Below are 22,313 nucleotides of genomic sequence, written 5' to 3'. Positions count from 1 at the left end.
TTTAAAATATGTGTGTGTGTGTGTGTACGTGGACCTGTTTGCAAGCCCAGTGTTGTATTTTCTGCTGTTTTCTTTCACTCAGACTCCTGTATGGCTCGTTTAGGGAGAGTACTTTACTGCAGTGCGATTCTACCCAAAGTCGATTTCTCTACCAACTGGGCTGTCAACCTTTCCGTGCGCAGGCCTGGGGCTAGCGGCAGGGCGGGTCATTCCGGTGCTGAAGGGACAGCTCCCAGCCAGGCGCTCTCCCGGCTCTGGCTACAGACAGCGGGAAGCCTGGGGCAGCGGTCGTGCATTATTCTGCTCCTAACGCTCCAGTCTTTTGTCCGCTCCCCTCCCCGCCCACTTCCCCGGGGCAGTTTTGCAGGCGCAGTCTCCTGGCGCAGCGTCCCGGCCGCTCCCTGCAGAGGCCTGCTGGCGGGGAGGATTTGCAGTGCAGCTCGCACCCGCGCCGGGCGCTATTACTTCCGTGTCAGAGGCAGGCAGCGGCGGCGGGGCGGTTACCTCCCCGGCACGCTTCGGCCTCACCCACCGCCGCCCTCCGGGCTGAGGCTAGACTGGAGATCGAGTGGCGGCCGGGCTCACGGATATCGCCCCCCCCTCCTTTTGCAGCTGCTGCTGCAGGCACCAGAGAGAAGCAGGGAAGCGGCCGTAAGGAGCAGCGGATTTTCCCCTTCCTGCTCAGGAACCAGGAGCTGTGCGTGGGTCCCCCCCCGCTCTGCACCTATTGCCACAGAAGGCCAGTCTTCGCTGCCGCCCCTGACCAACTTCTGCTGTGGGGGGAGGGAGCAGCAGCCAACCCAAAGTTGCTACATAGACCGAGGCTTCCCGGCGAGATCTGGCACCAAGTCCAGATCCTTTGAAAGAAGAAGGAGCCAGCAGGTGCTTTGCGGTGTGGACGTGCCCATTGCGCACCCCCTCCTCCCCCCCCCCCCCCAGCTGGGAAGCCCTCGCCTCTCCAAGTGCGCCAGCACGGCGATATCTTCCCCCGGAGACGGCGGGTAATGCGAGTGGGTGGGTCGGTGGACGCAACTCCATTCCCAGCGCTTCGCTGCGAGCCAGGCAGCCGCAGGGGATCCGCAATCTTTGCTGCGGGGCAGGAGGAGTCGCCAGGAAGGGCCCGCTTTGCCCAGGGTGGGGGGGTGAGGACACCCTCCCTCCGGATCGCTCTTTCTACCGGCGGGCTAGTGCGGTGCTTTTCCTATTCGCCCAGGGCTTTCCAGTCGCCTAGCGCTGCCATCCTCTCCCCCGTTCCCTTTGTACTTTAGTTCACGTGCTGCCTACTAACTCACCGGGCTGGTTTGAAACCCCCCGTGAGATTTCTCTTCGCGGGTGGGGGGCTTGCGTCTCCCGGATCCCACCAGCCAACCCCAGCTCTGCCACTGCGCTGCCGCAGCCCTTCACGCGTGTTTATGGTCGCCAGCCGCCGATCCCGGTAGTGGCAAGTGCAGAGGCGCTGGGGGGAGGGAGAGAGCCGGGCAGAGAGAGAGCATGGCCGAGAGAAAGAGGAACTGGAACAAGGAAGATGACCTGCCCGTGTATCTGGCCAGGCCGGGCACCACGGCTCAGACCCCTCGGCAGAAATACGGGGGCATGTTCGCCTCGGTGGAGGGGGCCTACGAGAACAAAACCATCGACTTCGATGCCTACAGCGTGGGGAAGAAGGGCTCCCGGACCCCGCGCAGCGGCAGCAGACACGACATGATGCTGGATGCCGGGGACAGTTACAGTGAGACCGCCAGCGATGTCAGCGAGGTCTCCGGCTCCGTGGTCAGCTCCCCCGGGGACCGGGACGACAAGACCCCGGGCATCGAGATCAGATACCCGGCGGGGAAAGAGCTGCTGCAGGGCCAGGACAATGGGAAGGTAAGGGGACAGCGGGTGGCAGGGTCTCGGGACCGAGCGCCGGCAGGGGGAGAGAACCCATTCATGGCTACAGCGCTCACGAGCCCTAGGCATCAGGAGCGTCGCAACTGCAACAGCGAAGGGTGCTGGCTTCCCAAGCGATGCAGCACAAGCCCCGCCGCAGAGCTTTACTGCGGCTTGCCGGTAGGCCCAGGGCTATTGCAGGGATCACGCGTTTGAGCATAACTGCCATGTATCCCAGCTTAGGCTTGGCGCTGCAGCTCCCCTGTGTGCGGAATAAATACACCAGGACGCTGTTACTGCAGCCCGAGTAGGGCTCAGGCATAGCGCATCTTCCGAAGCCTGGGACGTCACTCCTTCAGCTTCTTTTTACAAATCTAACTAATCAAAACAAAAAAAATCAAAAGGTCGTGGCAGTTTGTCCCTGGGAAATATTTCTTACAAAGGGCTCCTGCACATTCTGGTTGGGAACACACACACACACACACACACACACACACACACACACACACACACACACACACACACACACACACACACACACACACACACACACACACACACACACACACACACACACACACACACACACACACACACACACACACACACACACACACACGTTCCTTTATGGCTCTTTAAGAGGCACCGTATTCAGAATCTACAACCATACTGGCGCAGATCCCACAAGGCTGTATTGAATGGCGCCATCCAGCACAGCAAAGCAGGGTGCTCAGTCCTAAACTGAAATCTCTGAGCTGAGGGGCCTCTCCTAACCTGGGAGCCGTCAGTTTCACTTTTCCTAGCGCTGCAAAAGCCCTGATGAGTCAATCGCACCCACCCACCTCTACATACACCAACTCCACCTCTCTCCCCGTCCTGTCTGTCTTGTGAGATTTGTTCGGTTAATGCTGATCTCAAGCCACCTGGGTCCTCCCGGGGTTTCATTGTATCTTTAGCAGATTGTTTATAGCTGTAAGCAAACAGAATGGGGTCCCAAAGCTCAGGCATTTTCTTTAAAACGACGATAATTGTCTAATCTCTGGACTGCGGAGCTAAGCACTGGATAATGGCCTGATTCCTGACTGGGTTGACCTCTGTTTCCGTGGCGGTAAGCGATTTTCAATCCCCCTCCCACCCATTGGAGCAGGACAAAGACTATACCAAGATAAATTAGGAAATTAGAAATGCAGCTGGGTTCTCTAACCAGTAGCTTCTTGCAGTCTGGGCAGTCCCACGTCTGTAGCATACAAGCCTGTGGCAGAGGTCATAAATAAGAGACCTCTACATCACAACACACAGGGGACTGGCTTTCCTGGGAGATGATAGCGTTTTTCCCTCTCTAAATAAATAGACCTTTGCAGTTATTTTTTCACTTTGGTAAGTGGATCTCTGAACACATTTGCTTCCCATGCACACACACTCCAAACAAGCACAAATAAATCCCTTCCACTTTTCACTCCATTTGGCTTTTAACACACACAGCCAGAATATATGTCAATAAGATTTCTTTTATTTTTTTTTGCAACCTAGGAGCGGAAATCTTTTTTGTTTGTCTTGAGCCAGGATCTGGTACACTTTCCTGGTGTGTAGACATAGGAAAGAGCATAAAGATGGTACTGGTTATTAGATGTAGTTTTGTGCCAGATGAAATATGTTACTTGAGAAACTGGAATCACTTAATACTGTATAGGGGTCTGGTTGACTGCAAAGGGCTTCCATCAGGCCCTAGGTGTAGCCAGCTGTGCTGCAGTCTTCCCTTCCCTGTCTATTTCCTATTAATTACTTCAACTTTATGTCAAAATGATAACCCTCCCTGCACAGTGAGGATGCCTCATTGCATGTGCTTTGTACTCTTCCCTCCTGAGTTCTGCCTCCTATTTAAAATTGCACAGGTCAGGCAACAACATGTACTCTAAACTTGCCCAGGAATTATGTATTTATGTGATTCCAGATTAGTAATGGGTTGGCTTCTCCTGAATTGGGGGGAAAGGTTTGAAATCATCCCATAATCTATATTTAGATAATGGCGTGGGAAGAGGGGAGGAGAACCTGCAGCCATACCCATTCTGTGCGCACTCACCTCCACCCCCAGCTGGAACTTTGAGCACGGAAGCCAGATTTCAGTGGAAAAGTGATAAAGTGTCAGGGATGTGTCCTGATTTTAAAAATGACTCGGTGCAATTTAGCGCGGGCCTGGTTCCAGAACTCATTTTATGAAAGGGCTTCCGGAAGGATTTAAACTTTTGGGTCAGTGTCTGAGCCTTTGACTTCCGTTACTCTGGTCCCCTGAGGAGCCTTCAGCAGCCAGCAAGGGAACAATGTAGGTGAAATACGGGGAAAGGAGAGGCTTCACTCAGCACTCTGCTGAGTTCTCTGCAATGAGGGAGACCCACGTGAATCCCACCTGTTCTCGCCTATCTGCGCTGCAATGTGCTGCCCGTGGGTCTCTCGCCCGTTATCTGTGCAGACAGGGAGGGGACATTCACACGGCGAGGTAGCGGGGCTTTGTCCCAGCCCTGGTAGAAATACAGCCCGAGAAGCGGTCTGTGGGAGAGCAGGCGTTGGGGATCTGCCCGCTGCTAGGTGGGGGGGGGGGGGGGACGGGGGGGACGGCGTTTTCCAGCCCCGGTATTGGAGGCCACAGATGGATTGATGGGTTGGGGAGGGGGAGAAGGGAAAGGAAACGCTTCCTGGGTTGCGCCGAGCGAATCCTGCTCAGCTTTGCAGCCAGGAGGGCGCTGCTGCAGCCGCTGCACGGAGCTCTGGCCAACTCCCTCGGGGTGGCGCGCCCCTGGGTTATTGCAACCGAAACAAGGGGGCTAGATTTGCCTTTCCCGGGAAGGAAACGCTGCCTCCATTGAATAGCTCCCCCGCCCCCCCCCTTCCCCGTATCTCTGCATTGTGCTGTTCCCGGGGTGCGTGGTGCGCGCAGGGCTCGCAGGCGGCAGCATGTCTTACCAGGGCAAGAAGAGCATCCCCCACATAACGGTAAGCGGAGCCCAGGGCCCGGGAGTGGGGTGAGGGGTTACCCGGGAACCACAGGGCGGAGAGGGGGCATTGCTGCTCTGCCAGGGCGCTGAGCAATCAGGGATCCTGGGGGGTGGGGATAGATGGTCGGTTATGGCGGCTGGTTGATTTCAGGGCGAGGGCATATTACAGCATGGCAACGAAGCAGGGTTCATACGGATCGGAATCCGGATCGAGAGCGGCTCTGCTGGAGGGAGCCCCCCCACTGAGCGGCGGGCAGGGGAAAGGGAGTGTTCCGCTCCCCTCCCCTCCGCTTCTCCCCCCCCCCCCCCCCCAGCCCGCAGCCCGCGCTGTGTGTGAGTGATCGCTCGGTTAGAAATAATCGCAGTGGGTTTCTGGGGGGCGGGGGCGGTGGCAGATCTGTCTTGGGGAGATCAGCGGCTTTATTGCCCCTTTTCCTCCCTTGGATCCACGCAGGGTGTGGGGGGGGGGCGGAGGGGATGGCAGTAAATTAAAAGATGTCTCGGGGGCGGGGGGGGGGGTGTTCGTGTGCTTGGCGCTGAAACGACAGCGGTTCTTGCTAAGGTGATAGTCTTGGGGAGAGTCAGCCACTGATGTGAAGCAGAACAAAAGAGGGAGGGGAACCGGGCAGCCAGCACAATGCCTCGGAGAGCCCCAACGCACGTAGAGAGAGAAATTACATCTTGCATCCAGAGCAAAAAACTGATGTGGGGGAGGGGGATCGGAAGGGCAACAAGCCAAGAGTGAATTAAAAAATGTGGAGACGTAAAGAGCGCCATGATGAGAGAGAGCCAACACCTCTCGGTGCTATTAATTGATCTCTGAGAACAATATTACCAAAGAGATCAGGAGTCAAAGAGTTAATCGCAATTCCCGGGGACCTTCAGCTGGCTATTTGCATCCATTTGCAAGATGGTTTTCCTGCAAAGGGGATCTGGGTGCTTTGATCTTGCATATTGTTTCCCTCGGAGATACAGCGATGAACAGCGGCTGAGCATAAAGACTAGACAGAGCTTCACATAAACTGTAGGAAGGAGGGTAACCTCCTTGGTGTTTTCGACCATTTTGATTCTTTCACAAGACCAACGCCCTCCACCAAAGGCCACAGAGTCTGACTCAAAAACGTCACTTACACACACAAAAACGCCCCCCCCCTACACACTTTGTTTTTGGCAGAAATGTATTTATTCGGGCCACATAGGATCCAATGGTGTGAGTTGGTTCCATGCTGCAGCATCCCATGGGAAGAGATAAAAGGCAGAAATCGAGGTGAGCTCCAACGAGGTTCCATTTCTTTGGGCTTTTATTGGGGAGCAAGCAATGCTCCGGTATCTTGGAAACTGGCCAGTTCCTAGTGCAAGATCGTAATTGATGAAGGATGGGTTGACAAGCGGGTGTGAAAACTTGTTAAACAGCTCTCACTGCAGGAACGTTGCTAGACATTATTTCAGCCAGTGTTGCAACATTTGCAAGCACTTCAGAGCTACAAGGGCTTAAATATTTCAAAAGTTATTTTTTTAAAATGCCATAAAGGGATGTGTGACTCCTTCAGTGCCCAACTGCTTACTGGTGTGTCAAATTATCGAGAGGCAGTGTAGTCTAGTAGCAAGGACATTGGACTGGAAGTCCAGAAACCGATGTTCTGTTTCTATCCGTCACAAACCTTCTGTGGAACTTTGGGCAGTTCACTTTGCCTCTGTTTTCCCTCCACCCTTTTTCTGTCTAGATTGTAAACTGTTCAAGGCAGGGACTGTCTCTGCTAAGTGAGTATGTATATTGCCTAGCACAAAGGGGAGCCAATCTTGGGTGGGGCTTTAAGGTGCTACTTTTATACAAATGATATGCAAATGTGTACCCAGCAACAATAGTGCACTATCCAATTTTGAGTAAAGAAAGAAACTAGAAGAACTAGTTTGGGGGGAGGCATAGCTCAGTGGTGTGAGCATTGGCCTGCTAAACCCAGGGTTGTGAATTCAATCCTTGAGGTGGCCATTTAGGGCTCTGGGGCAAAAATTGGGGATTGGTCCTACTTTGAGCAGGGGGTTGGACTAGATGACCTCTTGAGGTCTCTTCTAACCCTGATATTCTATGAACTGACTGAGATATTTGCCTCTAAATCCACAGTGTGTTATAGCTTTCACTATTTCCTGTTGTCTTAGGACAACATAATCAAGAACAAGGAAAGAGAGCCCCAGATATGGAAGGTGCCCAATTCTCTCCACATGCATATCCATTAGTACCAGTGCTGTTTTTGTGACCAAATTAAAGGCAAAAAGAACATAGCCAAAGTTGGCAGACCCAGAACTTGAACTTTGTTTCTGTCCCTTACTCTTCCCCTCGGGTGTCGGGGAGCAAATTATGCAAATAGTCTTGGTTCTGTATATTGTGAGGTGTGTACATTTCCTGCCCCAGAAGAGTCTACAACCTAACAGGAGGTGTCTGTGTCTATGTCTTTATAACAATAACACAGCTCATAAGATAAACTCTACATTAGTGAATGAGTGAAAGGGAAAAATTGGTAAAGAAACATTTTGCAGCTTCAAGCCTCCAGGGCTCTTATTGAACATAATGAATGCTCATTGCAAAATTATCAAACAAAAAATCAACCAAAACCACCCTTGATAGCATCTCCAACTTTTTTCCCCCTGATCTTTTGGACCTGCCACCAGCTCTGTTTTCGTTATATCAGTTGGAGTTTTGCTATTGGGGAAGTACAGATTGATCCTTAATCTTGCTTCCTGAAGGCTCTGCAGTGGATTTTCAGTACTGCTGTCCGATGTACTAATCATGTGTCCCAAACTCTCACAGAAGTCAGAAGGAATTCTGGATGTGCAAGCAAAGCAGAGGCAGGCCTCAGTATCCTATATTGTACCAACGACTGGTGGTGGTGAGGGGTTGCGTTGGCTCTGTTTAGTCAATTGTCAAAGATTCCAAAATGGTTTTGGGAAATGTTTTGTTGTTGTTCCCAGTTCATGATTGAAGGGCATCACCAAAAGCCATATCTGCAATCATTACTCAGACAAAACTTCCACTGACTTCAGAGGGATTCTTCCATGGGTGAGAACGGAAACATCAGACTCTAAGTGTGTATTATACACGTAGAGTCGTGTTGGAACAATTTGCATAGCGGGGGTGCTGAGAGCCATTGAACCAAATTGCAAACGCTGTATATGGTGGAAACCACTTCAAGCCAGAGAGTGCTGCTGTACCCCGTCACTCCTAGTTCTAGCATCCCTGTACATGTATCCTTGTGGAAGAACCAAGCAACATTCTCAGTCTGACCAGTCATGGCAGAGACTCAAAAATCATGATAGGAAATCAGCACAATAGTAGTTACCTATAGAATGCTCACTGTGATCTGACAAGGGAAATAATTTTGCTATTCCCTACTTGTCTGACTTTGCCTCTTACTGTGTCGCTCCCGGACTCCTGCTCACTGCTTGCAATGCCAGCTCTGATGCCCTCTTCATCCATTTCTCCCATGAACCTCTCCATGTCTTTCTTTCATGCATCCCCCTTTGTATGGAACAAGTCTAGTCTAATCTGCCAAGCCCACGCCCTCTTCTCATGTTAATCACTCCTGAAAATTAATCTCTTCTGTGATGCCCACAATGAATGTGTGAAAAATAGTTACTATCTTAAAATCTCTTTTTGTTCCTTATTTTTATACTAGGGCTGTCAAGCAATTAAAAAAATTAATCGTGATTAATTGCATGATTAATCGTACTGTTAAACAATAATTGAATACCATTTATTTAAATATTTTTTGATGTTTTCTACATTTTCAAATATATTTGATTTTAATTAGAACACAGAATACAAAGTGTACAGTGCTCACTTTCTATTTATTTTTGACTACAAATATCATGTAAATATCTTGCGACGCTGGCTACAACAGTGCCATGCGAATGCCTATTTTCACTTTCAGCTGACATTGTGAACAAAAAGCAGGCAGCGTTATCTCCTGCAAGTGTAAACAAACTTGTTTGTCTGAGCGATTGGCTGAACAAGAAGTAGGACTGAGTGGACTTGTAGGCTCAAAAGTTTTACATTGTTTCATTTTTGAATGCAAGTTTTTTTTTACATAATTCTTCATTCATGATAAAGAGATTTCACTACAGTACTCATACAGTACTTCAACTTTCATGGTAGAGAGATTGCACTACCGTACTTATAATGGGGGGATTGAAAAATACTATTTCTTTTGTTTTTTACAGTGCAAATATTTGAAATAAAAAATAATAAACATAAGAACATAAGAATGGCCATACTGGGTCAGACCAAAGGTCCATCAAGCCCAGTATCCTGTCTGCCGACAATGGCTAATGGCAGGTGCCCCAAAGGGAATGAACAGACAGGTAAATATAATATAAAGTGAGCAGTGTACACTTTGTATTCTGTGTTGTAATTGAAGTCAATATATTTGAAAATGTAAAAAACATCCAAAAATATTTAATACACTTCAATTGGTATTCTATTGTTTAACAGTGCGATTAAAACTGCGATTAATTGGGATTAATTTGTTGAGTTAATCGCGTGAGTTAACTGCGATTAATCAACAGCCCTATTTTATACATTTTTTAAAAAATGAACTCTGAATTGAACCACAATGCTGTGCACATGCCGAAATGCAGGGACCATGTGAGCATCTTGTTACCTTCACCCTTTCTCTTTGTCTCTTTCCTACTGTTCATCTCTCCCACTTGTTGTGTCATATCAATGAAATTAATTACTGGTGAGGTATAGTGCTACCCAGTGTAAGGGTGGCAGAATCCAGCGATTGGATTGCAAACACTTTTGGGCAGGAACTCAACCCCCATCCAAAATTGTACTTAGGCTCCTAAGTTCCATTGAAGTTGATGGAAGTTAGGAGCCTAAATACCTTTTGTGGATCTGGGCTTCTGTCTTTCTGTCTTCTTTGACAGACCTAGTAGACTTCTGGGTCTATAAAATAATAAATAATGACACTAAGCCTTTTTCCATAGGGTTCAGCAGGGAGTGTAGCATGGTTGTGTTTCTGTGCAGGTGTAAGCAGAGGATGAGAGTTGGTGCGAATAAGCTTGAGCACATCACGTAGTCCTCTGCACTGAGTGAAAGTAAATCCCAAGCCCTTAGTGGGCTCTCACCCTGTTGTTCTTGAGTGCAGAGTAAAGAAGAGGCAGGGAATGGACCAGGAGTCCAATTAGAAATCTGCTTAATCATCATCCTCATCATGAGAATAGGACAGTTAGCGACATACTCCCTTCTTAGACTTTTCTTGTGTTCTAGGCAGGAATCGTGTTGACTGTGCAGCTGCACTCTCATTAAAGTAGGATTGAGTTCTCCTGCATCCATGGTCCTGCCCATCACTTTTGACCTGGTGCTTGTACACATCACAATCTACACCTCTTCTGTGCAGGATGAAGCTCCAAATAATGTTGGGGAATCAGGGGCTCTGCCACGATGCGATGAAGCATTGAAACATCTATCATTGTTTGCTGTTCATTATTACATTTAGAACATAAGAATGGCCATACTGGGTCAGACCAAAGGTCCATCTAGCCCAGTATCCTGTCTTCCGACAGTGGCCTATACCAGGTGCCCCAGAGGGAATGAACGGAACAGGTAATCATCAAGTGATCCATCCTCATTGCCCATTCCCAGCTTCTGGCAAACAGAGGCTAGGGACACCATCCCTGCCCATCCTGGCGAATAGCCATTGATGGACCTATCCTCCACGAATTTATCTAGTTCTTTTTTGAACCCTCTTATAGTATTGGCCTTCACAACATCATTTGGTAAAGAGTTCCACAGGCGGACTGTGCGTTGTGTGAAGAAATACTTCCTTTTATTTGTTTTAAACCTCCTGCCTATTAATTTCATTTGGTGACCCCTAGTTCTTGTGTTATAAGGAGTAAATAACACTTCCTTATTTACTTTGTCCACACCAGTCACAATTTTATAGACCTCTGTCAGATCCCCCCCTAGTCAATTTTGTGTGTTTCTATAGCGCTTGGTATTTTCCAGGCATGTAGGAAGATGAGCTGCCAGTTTAAATACACAAAATACAGGCAAAAGAGATGTGACACATTAGCAAAGTGCCTGGTACATGCGTTGTTTAGTTCAATGATTTATTTACATTTTAAATTATTTCATGTTGTCATTTGAGCTCAGTTAACAGGAGGACAAGGAAGGGTGTGCAGCGAGTGGTGGACAGCTAGCCACGAGAAGTGAGGATTGAGGCAGGACCAGTAAGAGAGATGTTTCTTAGTCTATTAGAGATGAGGATCTCTTCCAGAAGAAGGGAGTGGCCCAAACAGTGGCCTGGAGTCATCAGTGGGAGAAGGAGATGAGATGCAGTGGAGCTGGTAGAATGTAATGTATGGGGGTGTAGTATGGGGTATAATAGGAGACAAGAGGTGAGATATATCAGGGGAATTTTGAATTTGATGTAAAATGCGGTAGGAAGCCAACATAGGAAGATGTTCATAACAATGGGCAAAGAAGATAATTTTAGATGTAACATGTAGAATTGACTGAAGTGAGCAGAGCTGAGAGGCAAGCAGGCTTGAAAGAAACAGGTTACAAAGAGATCACAATAGCATTGTCAGTATTGTTCTTTCTGGTGACACAATCCTCTAAAACTGGTCACTGATGGTCAAGATGGGTAAATTGCAGACTTCCATAAGGCTTTGTCTTAGACACGTAGCCTTTAAGGTCAGAAGGGACGATCATGATCATCTAGTCTGACCTCCTGCACATTGCAGGCCACAGAATCTCAGCCACCCAATCCTGTAATAGAACCTCTGGCTGAGTTACTGAAGTCCTCAATTTAAAGGCTTCAAGTTACGCAGAATCTACCATTTACAGTAGTTTAAATTTGCAAGTGACCCATGCCCCATGCTGCAGAGGAAGGCGAAAAACCCCAACGGTCTCTGTCAATCTGACCCGGCAGGACAATTCCTTCCTGACCTCAGTTATGATGATCATTTACACCCTGAAGATGTGGGCAAGACCCACTAGCCAGACACCTGGGAAAGAATTCTCTGTTGTAACTCAGAGCCCTCCCTATCTAGTGTCCCATCACCAGAGATTGGAGATATTTGCTAGCAATCACAGATGGGCTACATGCTATTGTAGGCAGTCTCATCATACCATCCCCTCCATAAACGTATCAAAATAAGTCTTGAAGCCAGTAAGGTTTTGTGCCCCCACTGCTCCCTTTGGAAGGCTGTTTCAGAACTTGACTCCTCTAATGGTTAGAAACCTTCATCTAATTTTCAAGCCTAAACTTGTTGATGGCAAGTTTATATCCATTTGTTCTTGTGTCCACATTGGAGCTTAAACTAAATAACTCCTCTCCCTCCTGGGTATCTTCTTCCTGTTTGTATTTATGTTTCAGAGTAGCAGCCATGTTAGTCTGTATTCACAAAAAGAAAAGGAGTACTTGTGGCACCTTAGAGACGAACATATTTATTTGAGCATCATGAAAGCTTATGCTCAAATAAATTTGTTCGTCTCTAAGGTGTCACAAGTCCTCCTTTTCTGTTTGTATTTAGTATCTGTAAAACTGCTAGGGGAGATTGGAAGATGCCATCTCCTGAAATGCCAGCAATATGTGATCGCTCAACGATACATTTAATTCACTTCCAGTGTCAGCATCATCTCCCAGAGATTTAAGGCCGTATCTATGCTAACACTTTCATAGCTTCTCACACCATAGTTCTAGTGCTGGTGGAGGGCTGTAGATGACCTGGTGGTAAAAGCACCTGAGCCTTTTCGACACTAACTTTTCCACTGGAGATAGCTAGTTAGTGTATCTATAGTGCAGGAGTCTAAGTGAGATCAGTGCTTGGATGAACATGAACTGACTGAAGCTAAACTCCAGGGAAGCTGGAGATGATGCTGGAACGAAGGCGAAAAATGTTTAGAAGGATTAGCTAATGCTAAACATCACCATCCAACAAAGACATATTACCTGTGATTGTTAGAAACAAGGGGGTCCTTCTGGAGCTCTTTCTGCTACTGGATACCCAGTTAATGACAGTCCCAGAAAGGCCTGCTTCCATCTGTGGCTATTCAAGAGATTTAGCTTCATCCTGATTGTCCAGCACTTGGCTTTGAATACCCATGAAATCATGACCTCTAGCCTTGATTACTGTGATGCACTGTACTTGGGTTTGAATGTAGGAGCTTTGAAGATACTCCGGTTAGTTCAACATGGAGTGGCCCACAATTAAGCATTATAAGTTGCTGCAAACACATTGCCCAATGTTCTAGTCACTACTCTTGTCAAGGTTCCTCCCCCACTCTGAACTCTAGGGTACAGATGTGGGGACCTGCATGAAAAACCTCCTAAGCTTATCTTTACCAGCTTAGGTCAAAACTTCCCCAAGGTACAAAATATTACACCCGTTGTCCTTGGATTGGCTGCTACCACCACCAAACTAATACTGGTTACTGGGGAAGAGCTGTTTGGACGCGTCTTTCCCCCCAAAATACTTTCCAAAACCTTGCACCCCACTTCCTGGACAAGGTTTGGTAAAAAGCCTCACCAATTTGCCTAGGTGACTACAGACCCAGACCCTTGGATCTTAAGAACAATGAACAATCCTCCCAACACTTGCACCCCCCCTTTCCTGGGAAATGTTGGATAAAAAGCCTCACCGATTTGCATAGGTGACCACAGACCCAAACCCTTGGATCTGAGAACAATGAAAAAGCATTCAGTTTTCTTACAAGAAGACTTTTAATAAAAATAGAAGTAAATAGAAATAAAGAAATCCCCCCTGTAAAATCAGGATGGTAGATATCTTACAGGGTAATTAGATTCAAAAACATAGAGAACCCCTCTAGGCAAAACCTTAAGTTACAAAAAAGATACACAGACAGAAATAGTTATTCTATTCAGCACAGTTCTTTTCTCAGCCATTTAAAGAAATCATAATCTAACACATACCTAGCTAGATTACTTACTAAAAGTTCTAAGACTCCATTCCTGGTCTATCCCTGGCAGAAACCAGTATATGACAGACACACAGACCCTTTGTTTCTCTCCCTCCTCCCAGCTTTTGAAAGTATCTTGTCTCCTCATTGGTCATTTTAGTCAGGTGCCAGCGAGGTTACCTTTAGCTTCTTAACCCTTTACAGGTGAGAGGAGCTTTCCCCTGGCCAGGAGGGATTTCAAAGGGGTTTACCCTTCCCTTTATATTTATGACAACTCTGAATCCTGTTCAAATTCACTGGCTCTCCAAAGTTCTCATTAGATCTCATGAGATACTCTGGACAAACAAGGGTATCTAATGAAATGCTTTTCTTTCTGTGGCCATGAGCTACTAACTTCTTTGCCAGAATGGCCATTGAACACCCATCATATTGTGAGTCAAATTCAGACCTGGTGCAGCTCTACACCAGAGCCAAAGTTGTCCTTCTGGCCCGATTCATGCTTCCAAAAAGAGCATTAGTAAATTTGATCTTTGATTCTGTGGTTTACAACATGAACAAGCTGTGCTGGATTGCTTTATTTTTTTCCTCTGGGATGAGACATTTCCGGGACTAGCCTGTTGAGATTTGGAAATTCAATTTGAATTGCCATAATGGAAATGTTTAACCCAGAAGGCAAATATAATGACAGCCAGTGGAACACATTTAGTGCTGTATCCTCCAGTCCACACTCAGGTGACTCTTCCACTGACACCGATACGTATTGTTTTGCCAGAATAGGGAGTGTGAGGGGTCTACACGATTGATATTGCTGAAGCAATGAAAAGATGGCATTTATTGTGAAGAATTTACACAGGTTTGTTTTTTACAGTGTAACCCTTTTACGCTGCATGATAAAGGAATGAGATTTTGCTAGATGAATAAATAGCTAGGTCCCCAAAAGAGAGAAAGAAAAGGAACATCAGATTGTTTAAACGAATAAACATGAATGAACTTGGCTGTACACCAAGCTATGGCATTGCTACATTTGATGAAATCCCTCCTAAGTGAATTACTGTATAGAAGAATAAATTCGTTAAAAAAATAGGCTTAAAAGCTTTTGGGCAGGTGAATCCATTAGGGTGCTAGCAGAAATGATGCCTCAAGGATATAAATGAGTTACAAGCTAGGTCCTTAGATAATTTGGTGTTCACACTAGCTGAAATATTATGAAATATGAAGATTAATATTACACTATAACGTGGTCATGGAGATTACAAAGAGAGAAGAATGCTGTTTAAAAACTAAGATATTTTAAAGTTTTGACACAGACAGTCCTTTGTGGAATCCCATTTACAGGGTTTCTTTGATCCTTTCCAGAAGGACACAAACGCTTAGGAAGGGATGGCTTTCTTCATTTGCTGCTAATATTTTGAAATCATTTCCTTCACCTTGCTAAAACCAAAATGGCTTAATCATAACATAACACATCCAGTATTAAAACTGACCATGTTCAGGGAAAAAAAAGCTCTTCTGTATATTGTCTCTTAGAGAAATAACTTTCCGGGGGGAGATATTTTAAAGGCACAAAGAGGCGTGGGGCTTTCAATGGGAGGTAGCCTTTGAAAACCTACCCCTAGCCAATATTAATCCAAGTAGTTTTTATTGTTGATGTTCTGTTAGTCTAGGAAAACACAAACATCAGCATATGTATCTTCCCTCTAAAGCAGAGGAGCCAGAGATATTTTTAAAGGCTTAGTGGCAGACTATTCTACTTTGGAAATGTTAAAGGAGCAAAGAGGCACGTATTTGAAGCCTAATAACTTCTCAGATCACCTCTCTCAAATCACACACATTCATAGGCAGTGAATTGGAAATACAAGTGGATTTGGAACACAGAAAAGACCATTTCTGATTATGATGCATGGCAAGATACATAATCATATTAAGGTCTATATGCTACCTGAGATTTCGGTGTAAACCGTCCATTGTCAGCTGTGGAACTTTAAGAATTGTGATGACTGGGAGTCAGGTTTATCGCTGATATAACTCCACTAAAGTCAGTAGTGTTACACGAGAGATGAATTTGGCCCTGGGCGTGGCCACCTTTGAGACCTGGAATATTGTGGGTTGGGAGTCATTTCAAAAGACTTGATCAATTGGCACTGGTTGCAGTTGGAGCAGGAGCTAGAGACTGAAGCCAAAAATGAAATGGTTCTGGACCTGTTCATTGTGCTAGCCTGATCTGGTTTTGTTTTGTTATTGTTGTTCTCATGCAGCTAAAGTAATTGTAGTTAATTAAAAAAGGATGATTGGTTTATTTGGCTCTGGGGACAACACATGAGTGGGAGTTCCACACGTGGAACAAAGGTACAGATACAATACTAGAGGTACTTTCTGTGCTCCATTTTGTAGGGATTTGGATGTGGTTTTATATCGAAATAAACTATGCAGTTGTGATATGATTGGAATGAATACAGTAGACAATGTGTGTCAATTCACTCTGATGCACCGCTGCATTATTTTCATTGGACACAGTACATTAATTAGCCATGATAACCCATTAGAACATTTCATGTTGGGGGATGGCATTTTCATTCCTCAGTAATTTCAGTAGCAGACTAAGAAACGTCAGTGTAAAATATTTGTTCATATTTTGATGTCTGTATTTTTTAAAAAGATCACTCTAGCTCAGCAGAAAAGGTGGATATGAAGACAGATGGCTTTTGACTTTGTTGTGTACATCCCACCATAACATCTGAATCGGATTTTCCAATAACCCAAAGCTTGGTGGTGTACTGATCCAGCGATTTTTTTGGATTATCCCATTAAAACTACAGGGAGCCATTTGCAAAATTCAGGACTGGAGCTGGGTTTAAACTTTGAACATTAGGGGTGGGTTCAGATCTATCTCTTATCTCTACCAGGCATTTTGCCATTTGTGGGTACATGGAAATACATTTCCATACTTAAAAAAACCTGTGTATAGATTGTGTCAGACTTGTAAGAAAAGACCTTTGTACAGAAAGCATGAGTCTCCAGCCTACAGATATTTGCTCTTTCTGATACCGTGCAGACAATAGTCGTATCTGGATAACAGCCTGCTTTCTCCTAGCAGACAGCCCCTCCTCCTGCATGATCCTGCAGCGAATGATGCTGACTTTGTGACATCTCCTTCTGTTGCCATGATAATTGCTGTGTTGTCACAGACTAAGCTCTGTGGCTTTACTGGCAGATTAAAGCAGGAGAAGTTAGGCCGTGATTAGGAGAAATCACCAGAAAAATGCTGCAAAGCATTTACAAGCAGGTGGCTGTCCGTAGTATGTAAGTGCTGTGTGATATACAGCAGGGAGCTCAGCCGTGAAGAGCTGGAGAGTCATGCACTCATAAAATGGAGATGCCGGGAGCTGTCCGCTAAGCGCTGCATGATGCGCTGTTGTTAGGTTTGCACCATGTTGTTTCCGGGGATGACAGTGTAACATTGTTGTGACCATATCGTCACTTATATTGCAGTGATGGGTGAAGTAGGAATACTTAGGGCCAAATTCTTCCCTTGATTCCACCAGTATAAATGCAGACTAATTGCACTGATTTCAGTGGAGCTATCCCACATCTCTGGTGTAACTGAGAGAGGATTTAGCTTTAGGTAGGTTATATTGGTACAATCTCAGGTCAGTACTTCGCTTTGTTATCATTTTGGATCTCTCCCTTAAACCTGATATCTCCTTTTCATCTTTCTCCTTCCACCTTCCAGATGCTGGCAGGTCTTCCCCCTTGTTCCTGGCAGCGTGGCAGGAGGGGTGGATGCCTGCAACTTGCTTTTGCCATCCCAGCATGTGTGAAGTAGCTCTAAGCTGCTCCCACACAGTCTCCCACTAATGTTCTCCAGGCTGCTTCATGTGTGTTGAGCAACATTTGACTCAGTTTACCTAAAATTGCGGCTGAGCAGGGCTCTGACATACCCTGGACTCTGAAGAGCTACCTGTGGCTCATGAGCCTGGGGTCAGGTAACGCACTATTTGAATATTTTCTAAACAGTGGCAGACCCTCTTTACACTGTTGTCTCCTCTTGAGCCTGGACTCTAATGTATTATTTATTATTTCTATTGTGTTAGCACATGCTGGCCCCTGTCAAGATTGAGGCCTCGTTGTACAAGGCATTGTACAACAAGAGACACTCCCTGCCCTGAAGAGTTTACAGTAGAGAGAACAGAGGCAGATGAAAGGGGGGAGAGCAGAATACAATGTAGAAGGGAAGGAAGAGGGAGCAGAATACAACATAAAAGGGATGTAGACAGGATGATCAGAGAGAGATGTATTGTTCATTGTTTTCTCTGGCCTTTATTCAGCGAAGTGCTTCAGTATGTGTTGAACTTTAAGCCTGTGCTTAAGTACTTTGCTGAATAGGGATGGCAGTTTCACACGTTGGTCTCATTTTATATTAAGGTTCCATTCATAAATAGTTTATAAAGGGTTAATCAATATTAATAGATGTTTTAATAATTGGTCAGTTATTCTAGATCATTATAATCCGTGGTTATAAGCAACCCATTGACCTGTACAACTCTGTAACAATCTGTAACACTTTCTACAGATGTGCTTATGACGACAGCTGGCTGGAAAAATTCCAACTCAATAGTTTGTCGTCAGAATTGGCTGATTCGTTTGCAGAGAGCGTTCGATTTTGACAAAATTCCAGTGAAAACCAGGCAGGGTTTCATCAATCCTGTCTTCTTTCCTGCCACCTTGCCAGCTCCGCTCCTCATCAGCTGCGCTCTGGCTCCCTAGGCTTCCAGGGAGAATGCAGAGTGCCTGTGAGTCAGGGACCGCAGGGCTTTCCAGGGTCCATGGCTCTGGGGCAGTCCATCTGGTAGATTGCTCAGGAGTCAAGGCACCATTTCCTGTCACAGAGAATATCAATTTTTTTAGTTTTCTTTCTGAAGGAGAATGAAACCAAATTCCAAAATATCATCATTCTCTTCAAAATGGAATTACCTCTCTCTACCACGGTTCACTTAGAACCATCTGTATCACAGGCTACTCATGTCTCTAACACACCTGTGACATCTGTTAATCATTTATTAACGCTTTACAAACTATATATGAACTCTTAAGATAAAGTGTGACCCAGACGGTTAAGTGTTTTGCAGAATTTGGGCCTGCATAGTTTTTTGTTACAAATTACTATATTGTGTAGCTTTTGCTGAAACAAAATAATTCTTATAGTCCTTGCTTGTTCCTTCTGGGTTCTACTTTTGCCTCTTTTCTGTCTGTCTGTTAATAAGATCCCTGACCTATTGCCTTTGTTGTTTGTATTGTTAACCTTTGCCTGTTTATAAAGAAAAATGTAAAACATCTTGATGCATGGAAAGCTTTGGTGACCCATTAGCAGCAGCAGACGGGATGTTTTTAAATGTTGGTAATGTTCCCCCCAACAGATAAATGAGATGCTGTCTCTTTGTAGTGGAACAATATTAATGTTTTAAAAGGAAATTGAATGAGCTGAAAAAGAGTCCACAAGATGATGGTCTGTCCAGGTCAGCAGGCACAGTAGTAAATCACCATGGTGAGGTGGTACAACCGCCAGCACACTTCAAAATAAATCATTACCTTTCAGGCCCCTCATTAAAAAATACTGCAGTTACTACTGACAATAGAGAGCCTGAAAAATAGCTGAGATCAGCAAGGCAAATTCTAGGGTGGGGACTTGCATTCCTCTCCACATTTTCATAGTCAAAGGTTAGTAGCATCTGAGACTGATCCCATAGGGATCATATTTCATTGTAGTTCAGTGCCTTGATTTTACCCCGGAGTCCCCTGCATACTTTATCTCATGAAAAGTCTCCAACCTTTTGTGTACATGATCTTTCCTCATGTATTATATTGAAAACTTCTTTCTTCAGGATGGTTAGATTATCAGATGTATCTTTCACAGAAAGACAGAACAGTATGGCGGGCCTGCTTCTGAAAAAAAAACCCACAACCACTTATATCCATGCTGAATTTTAAGCATGTGCTTAAAATTAAGCAAATAATTAAATGCTTTGCTGACCAGGGGTTGACATCATAACAACTAGCTCTTGTGTAGCATTTTTCATCAGCAGGTCTCAGAACACTTTACAAAGGAGTTAAATATAATCCTATTTTTACAGGTGGGGAAACATAAGTGTGTGCTTAAACGTTTTCTAAATTGAGGACTCAAGTATTTGCGTAACTTTAGGCACGTGAATAATCCTTTGTTTAGTCTTTGCAAGTTCAGGATCTAGAAGAGATACAAGGCAAAATGGGAATCCTTATTCATCTTTTTGAAAAGAAGCAACAGAAGAATCAGAGGCCCCTTATTGCTGAATGGAACCAAACACATTATTTATAATGGATATTTTATTCAGTTAATGTAACCTCTTCTTCTAATTATGGAAGAAACAGGTTTTGCTTCCTCAAAGTTATTCACTGTTCACAGTTATTTGACTAATATCTTTCCAAATTCAATATGTATTAATCCATGAATGGTTGAAATCTGAGCTGTGTTGCTCAGTTGTGATTGATTAGATAAGTCACATGATATTATTCCTGTTTCCTGGCTAGGTGAGGTGTGCTACCATTTCCAGCATGACTCCTCGAGTGCATGAATTTAAACTTTAGTTTCTGTGCAATTTTGAAATTTGCTTTCTGCAAACATTTTTGCAAGTGTAAATTGATTACTTGAATGTTCACAGAAATGAGAACACCTAAGCACTAGGAACAGGGCACCAGCAAATTCTTTGAACTTTTGAACAATTCTTCACAAAATATTATAGATATATATATTTGGCATTATTTGTTCATCTCTAACACTGAAAACTTGCATGCAAAATGCTGACCGACTCTTATTATTCCTATAGTGAACAGTGCTCCGCTTAGGAGTTAGGCTACTACAAATTAATATAAATTCTTCCAACTCAGACATGAATTACTATTCCTAAGCATTTACACACAAGGCTTGACATGGGCTTTTAGTAATTCAGCTTTCATCAACTTTAAATGGATACTAGCAATTAGTTTAGGATTTTTATGAGGTCTACATATGCCCTATTGCTGATTTTTTAAATGACTATGTAAAAGCTCTGTGTATTTACATGTTTGCCAGCAGTGTTCAAAATCCAAACACTGCTGCGTGATGCTAGTACATCAGAATCAGAAACCTGACTAAAACCAGTTTACTTTTACAGCTGAGGCCAAGGGAAGTGAAAACATGCTGAGTTAGTTTTTACAAAAGTAACCTTCAGTTGTGGATATGTGTGTGTAACTCTACTGCTCATTCAGGTCAGAACTCACTCTTTCCCTCTTCTCATCTCATACCAACCTGCAGAGCTAGTAGACTACAGAGAATGGAGCGTGCTGTACCTCCCAAGAGAGATTGCGTGGCGCTCACTCCCTCTTTTTCCCTGTGCTCTTTGAAATTCTGGGTGGGATTGGGGATGGTGGAGTGCATATAGGACACACTCAGCAGGCTCTCACTTTCTGCTGCTGACCAGCTCTATGGCACTGTGATGAGCTATAGCTCTGCCCCCTGGGAGGCTCTTTGAGATCACAGAGGGGTATGGAAAAGGGACCCTGACTGGCTTCTTGTTTCTCATGGGAACTCTTTCCCCCTATTAATTCCCTTGCACATCTCTGCTAGAGCCCTTACTCAACACTAGATTCACATATAAAGACATGCACACAGAATTAACTCCCTCAGAAAACTAATTCATTTCCCCCCTTTTATGCATGTCACTCAGCTTGGGCCATGAAGGCAAGCCAAGTCAGTAAACTGGTCTGTTTACTGGTAAACCAGTCACTCTCATTCCGTTCTCAAGCACTTATGTTGCACAGCCGAGTTTGGTTGGGCTGGCTGTAGCCCTCCCAGAGCTCGCCCTGCAGCAGTGCCATGTGACAGTGCAATTAAATCTAGCCCTGGAGACTGAACTGTTCCATTCACAGAATGGATACTGAGCAGGCCGCAGCAGTGCAGACTTCCCTGAACTGCGTGACTAAAGTCCCCTGAAATGAATCTGGAGGGATCACCTGGAGGGGTGAGAAGGTAGTTCAGTCTCCATGTCCATTGAGTCCTTCATCTATCTGCTGAGACAGTCAACCAGAGACCAGATTCCATGTTGTCTCTTGTGAGGCACAGCACAGAATGTATAGATCGGGGAGGGGGCAGGGAAAAGGTGTATATTCTTGGCTACTCTGGGGAACCAGCACAGTTGAGCTTACCGGGCTGCTGTTAGTTAAGGCAGCTTCCCCACTGTAGTCAATAAGTTGTTCTGGGACCAAGAACTACTGGAGTAAAGACTCTCTGGCCATTACTGGTTGTATTTCCAACTCTAGCCCTAACCCTGGCTGGCCCTGTGACAGGGGCTATAAAGGGGGCATTGTAGGGCCATGTATGCTAGGTCTATGCTGCTCTTGTGTTGAGGGAATTGTCCTGGGGGTGATTGTTTTCCCTTTATGGCTCCTGTACATTATGGTAGTGACATAAAAGAGTTGTAGTATGATCTGGCCCAAGATTGAAAATTACTATCGTATGTGAT

General features: G+C 45.3%; 1 protein-coding gene across 2 annotated transcripts in view; it reads left to right on the top strand.

Annotated features, from left to right (window-relative positions):
- The first annotated feature begins 1,122 nt into the window (after nt 1–1,122).
- The window catches only part of CRMP1 (collapsin response mediator protein 1), a 62,981-nt gene continuing 41,790 nt past the window's right edge, over nt 1,123–22,313 (top strand). The window contains exon 1 of one of the 2 annotated variants that reach the window (XM_048848904.2): nt 1,123–1,866. In XM_048848904.2, coding sequence (XP_048704861.1) covers nt 1,492–1,866 — 375 coding nt within the window. In that variant the 5' untranslated portion in view covers nt 1,123–1,491. Of the gene's footprint in view, nt 1,867–4,572; nt 4,858–22,313 lie in introns of those variants that run through there. The other variant, XM_048848905.2, reaches the window with a different exon arrangement.

This window comes from Caretta caretta, chromosome 4, assembly GCF_965140235.1.
Source record: "Caretta caretta isolate rCarCar2 chromosome 4, rCarCar1.hap1, whole genome shotgun sequence".
Lineage (NCBI taxonomy): Eukaryota > Metazoa > Chordata > Testudines > Cheloniidae > Caretta > Caretta caretta.
This window is presented reverse-complemented; position numbering and strand designations above follow the sequence as displayed.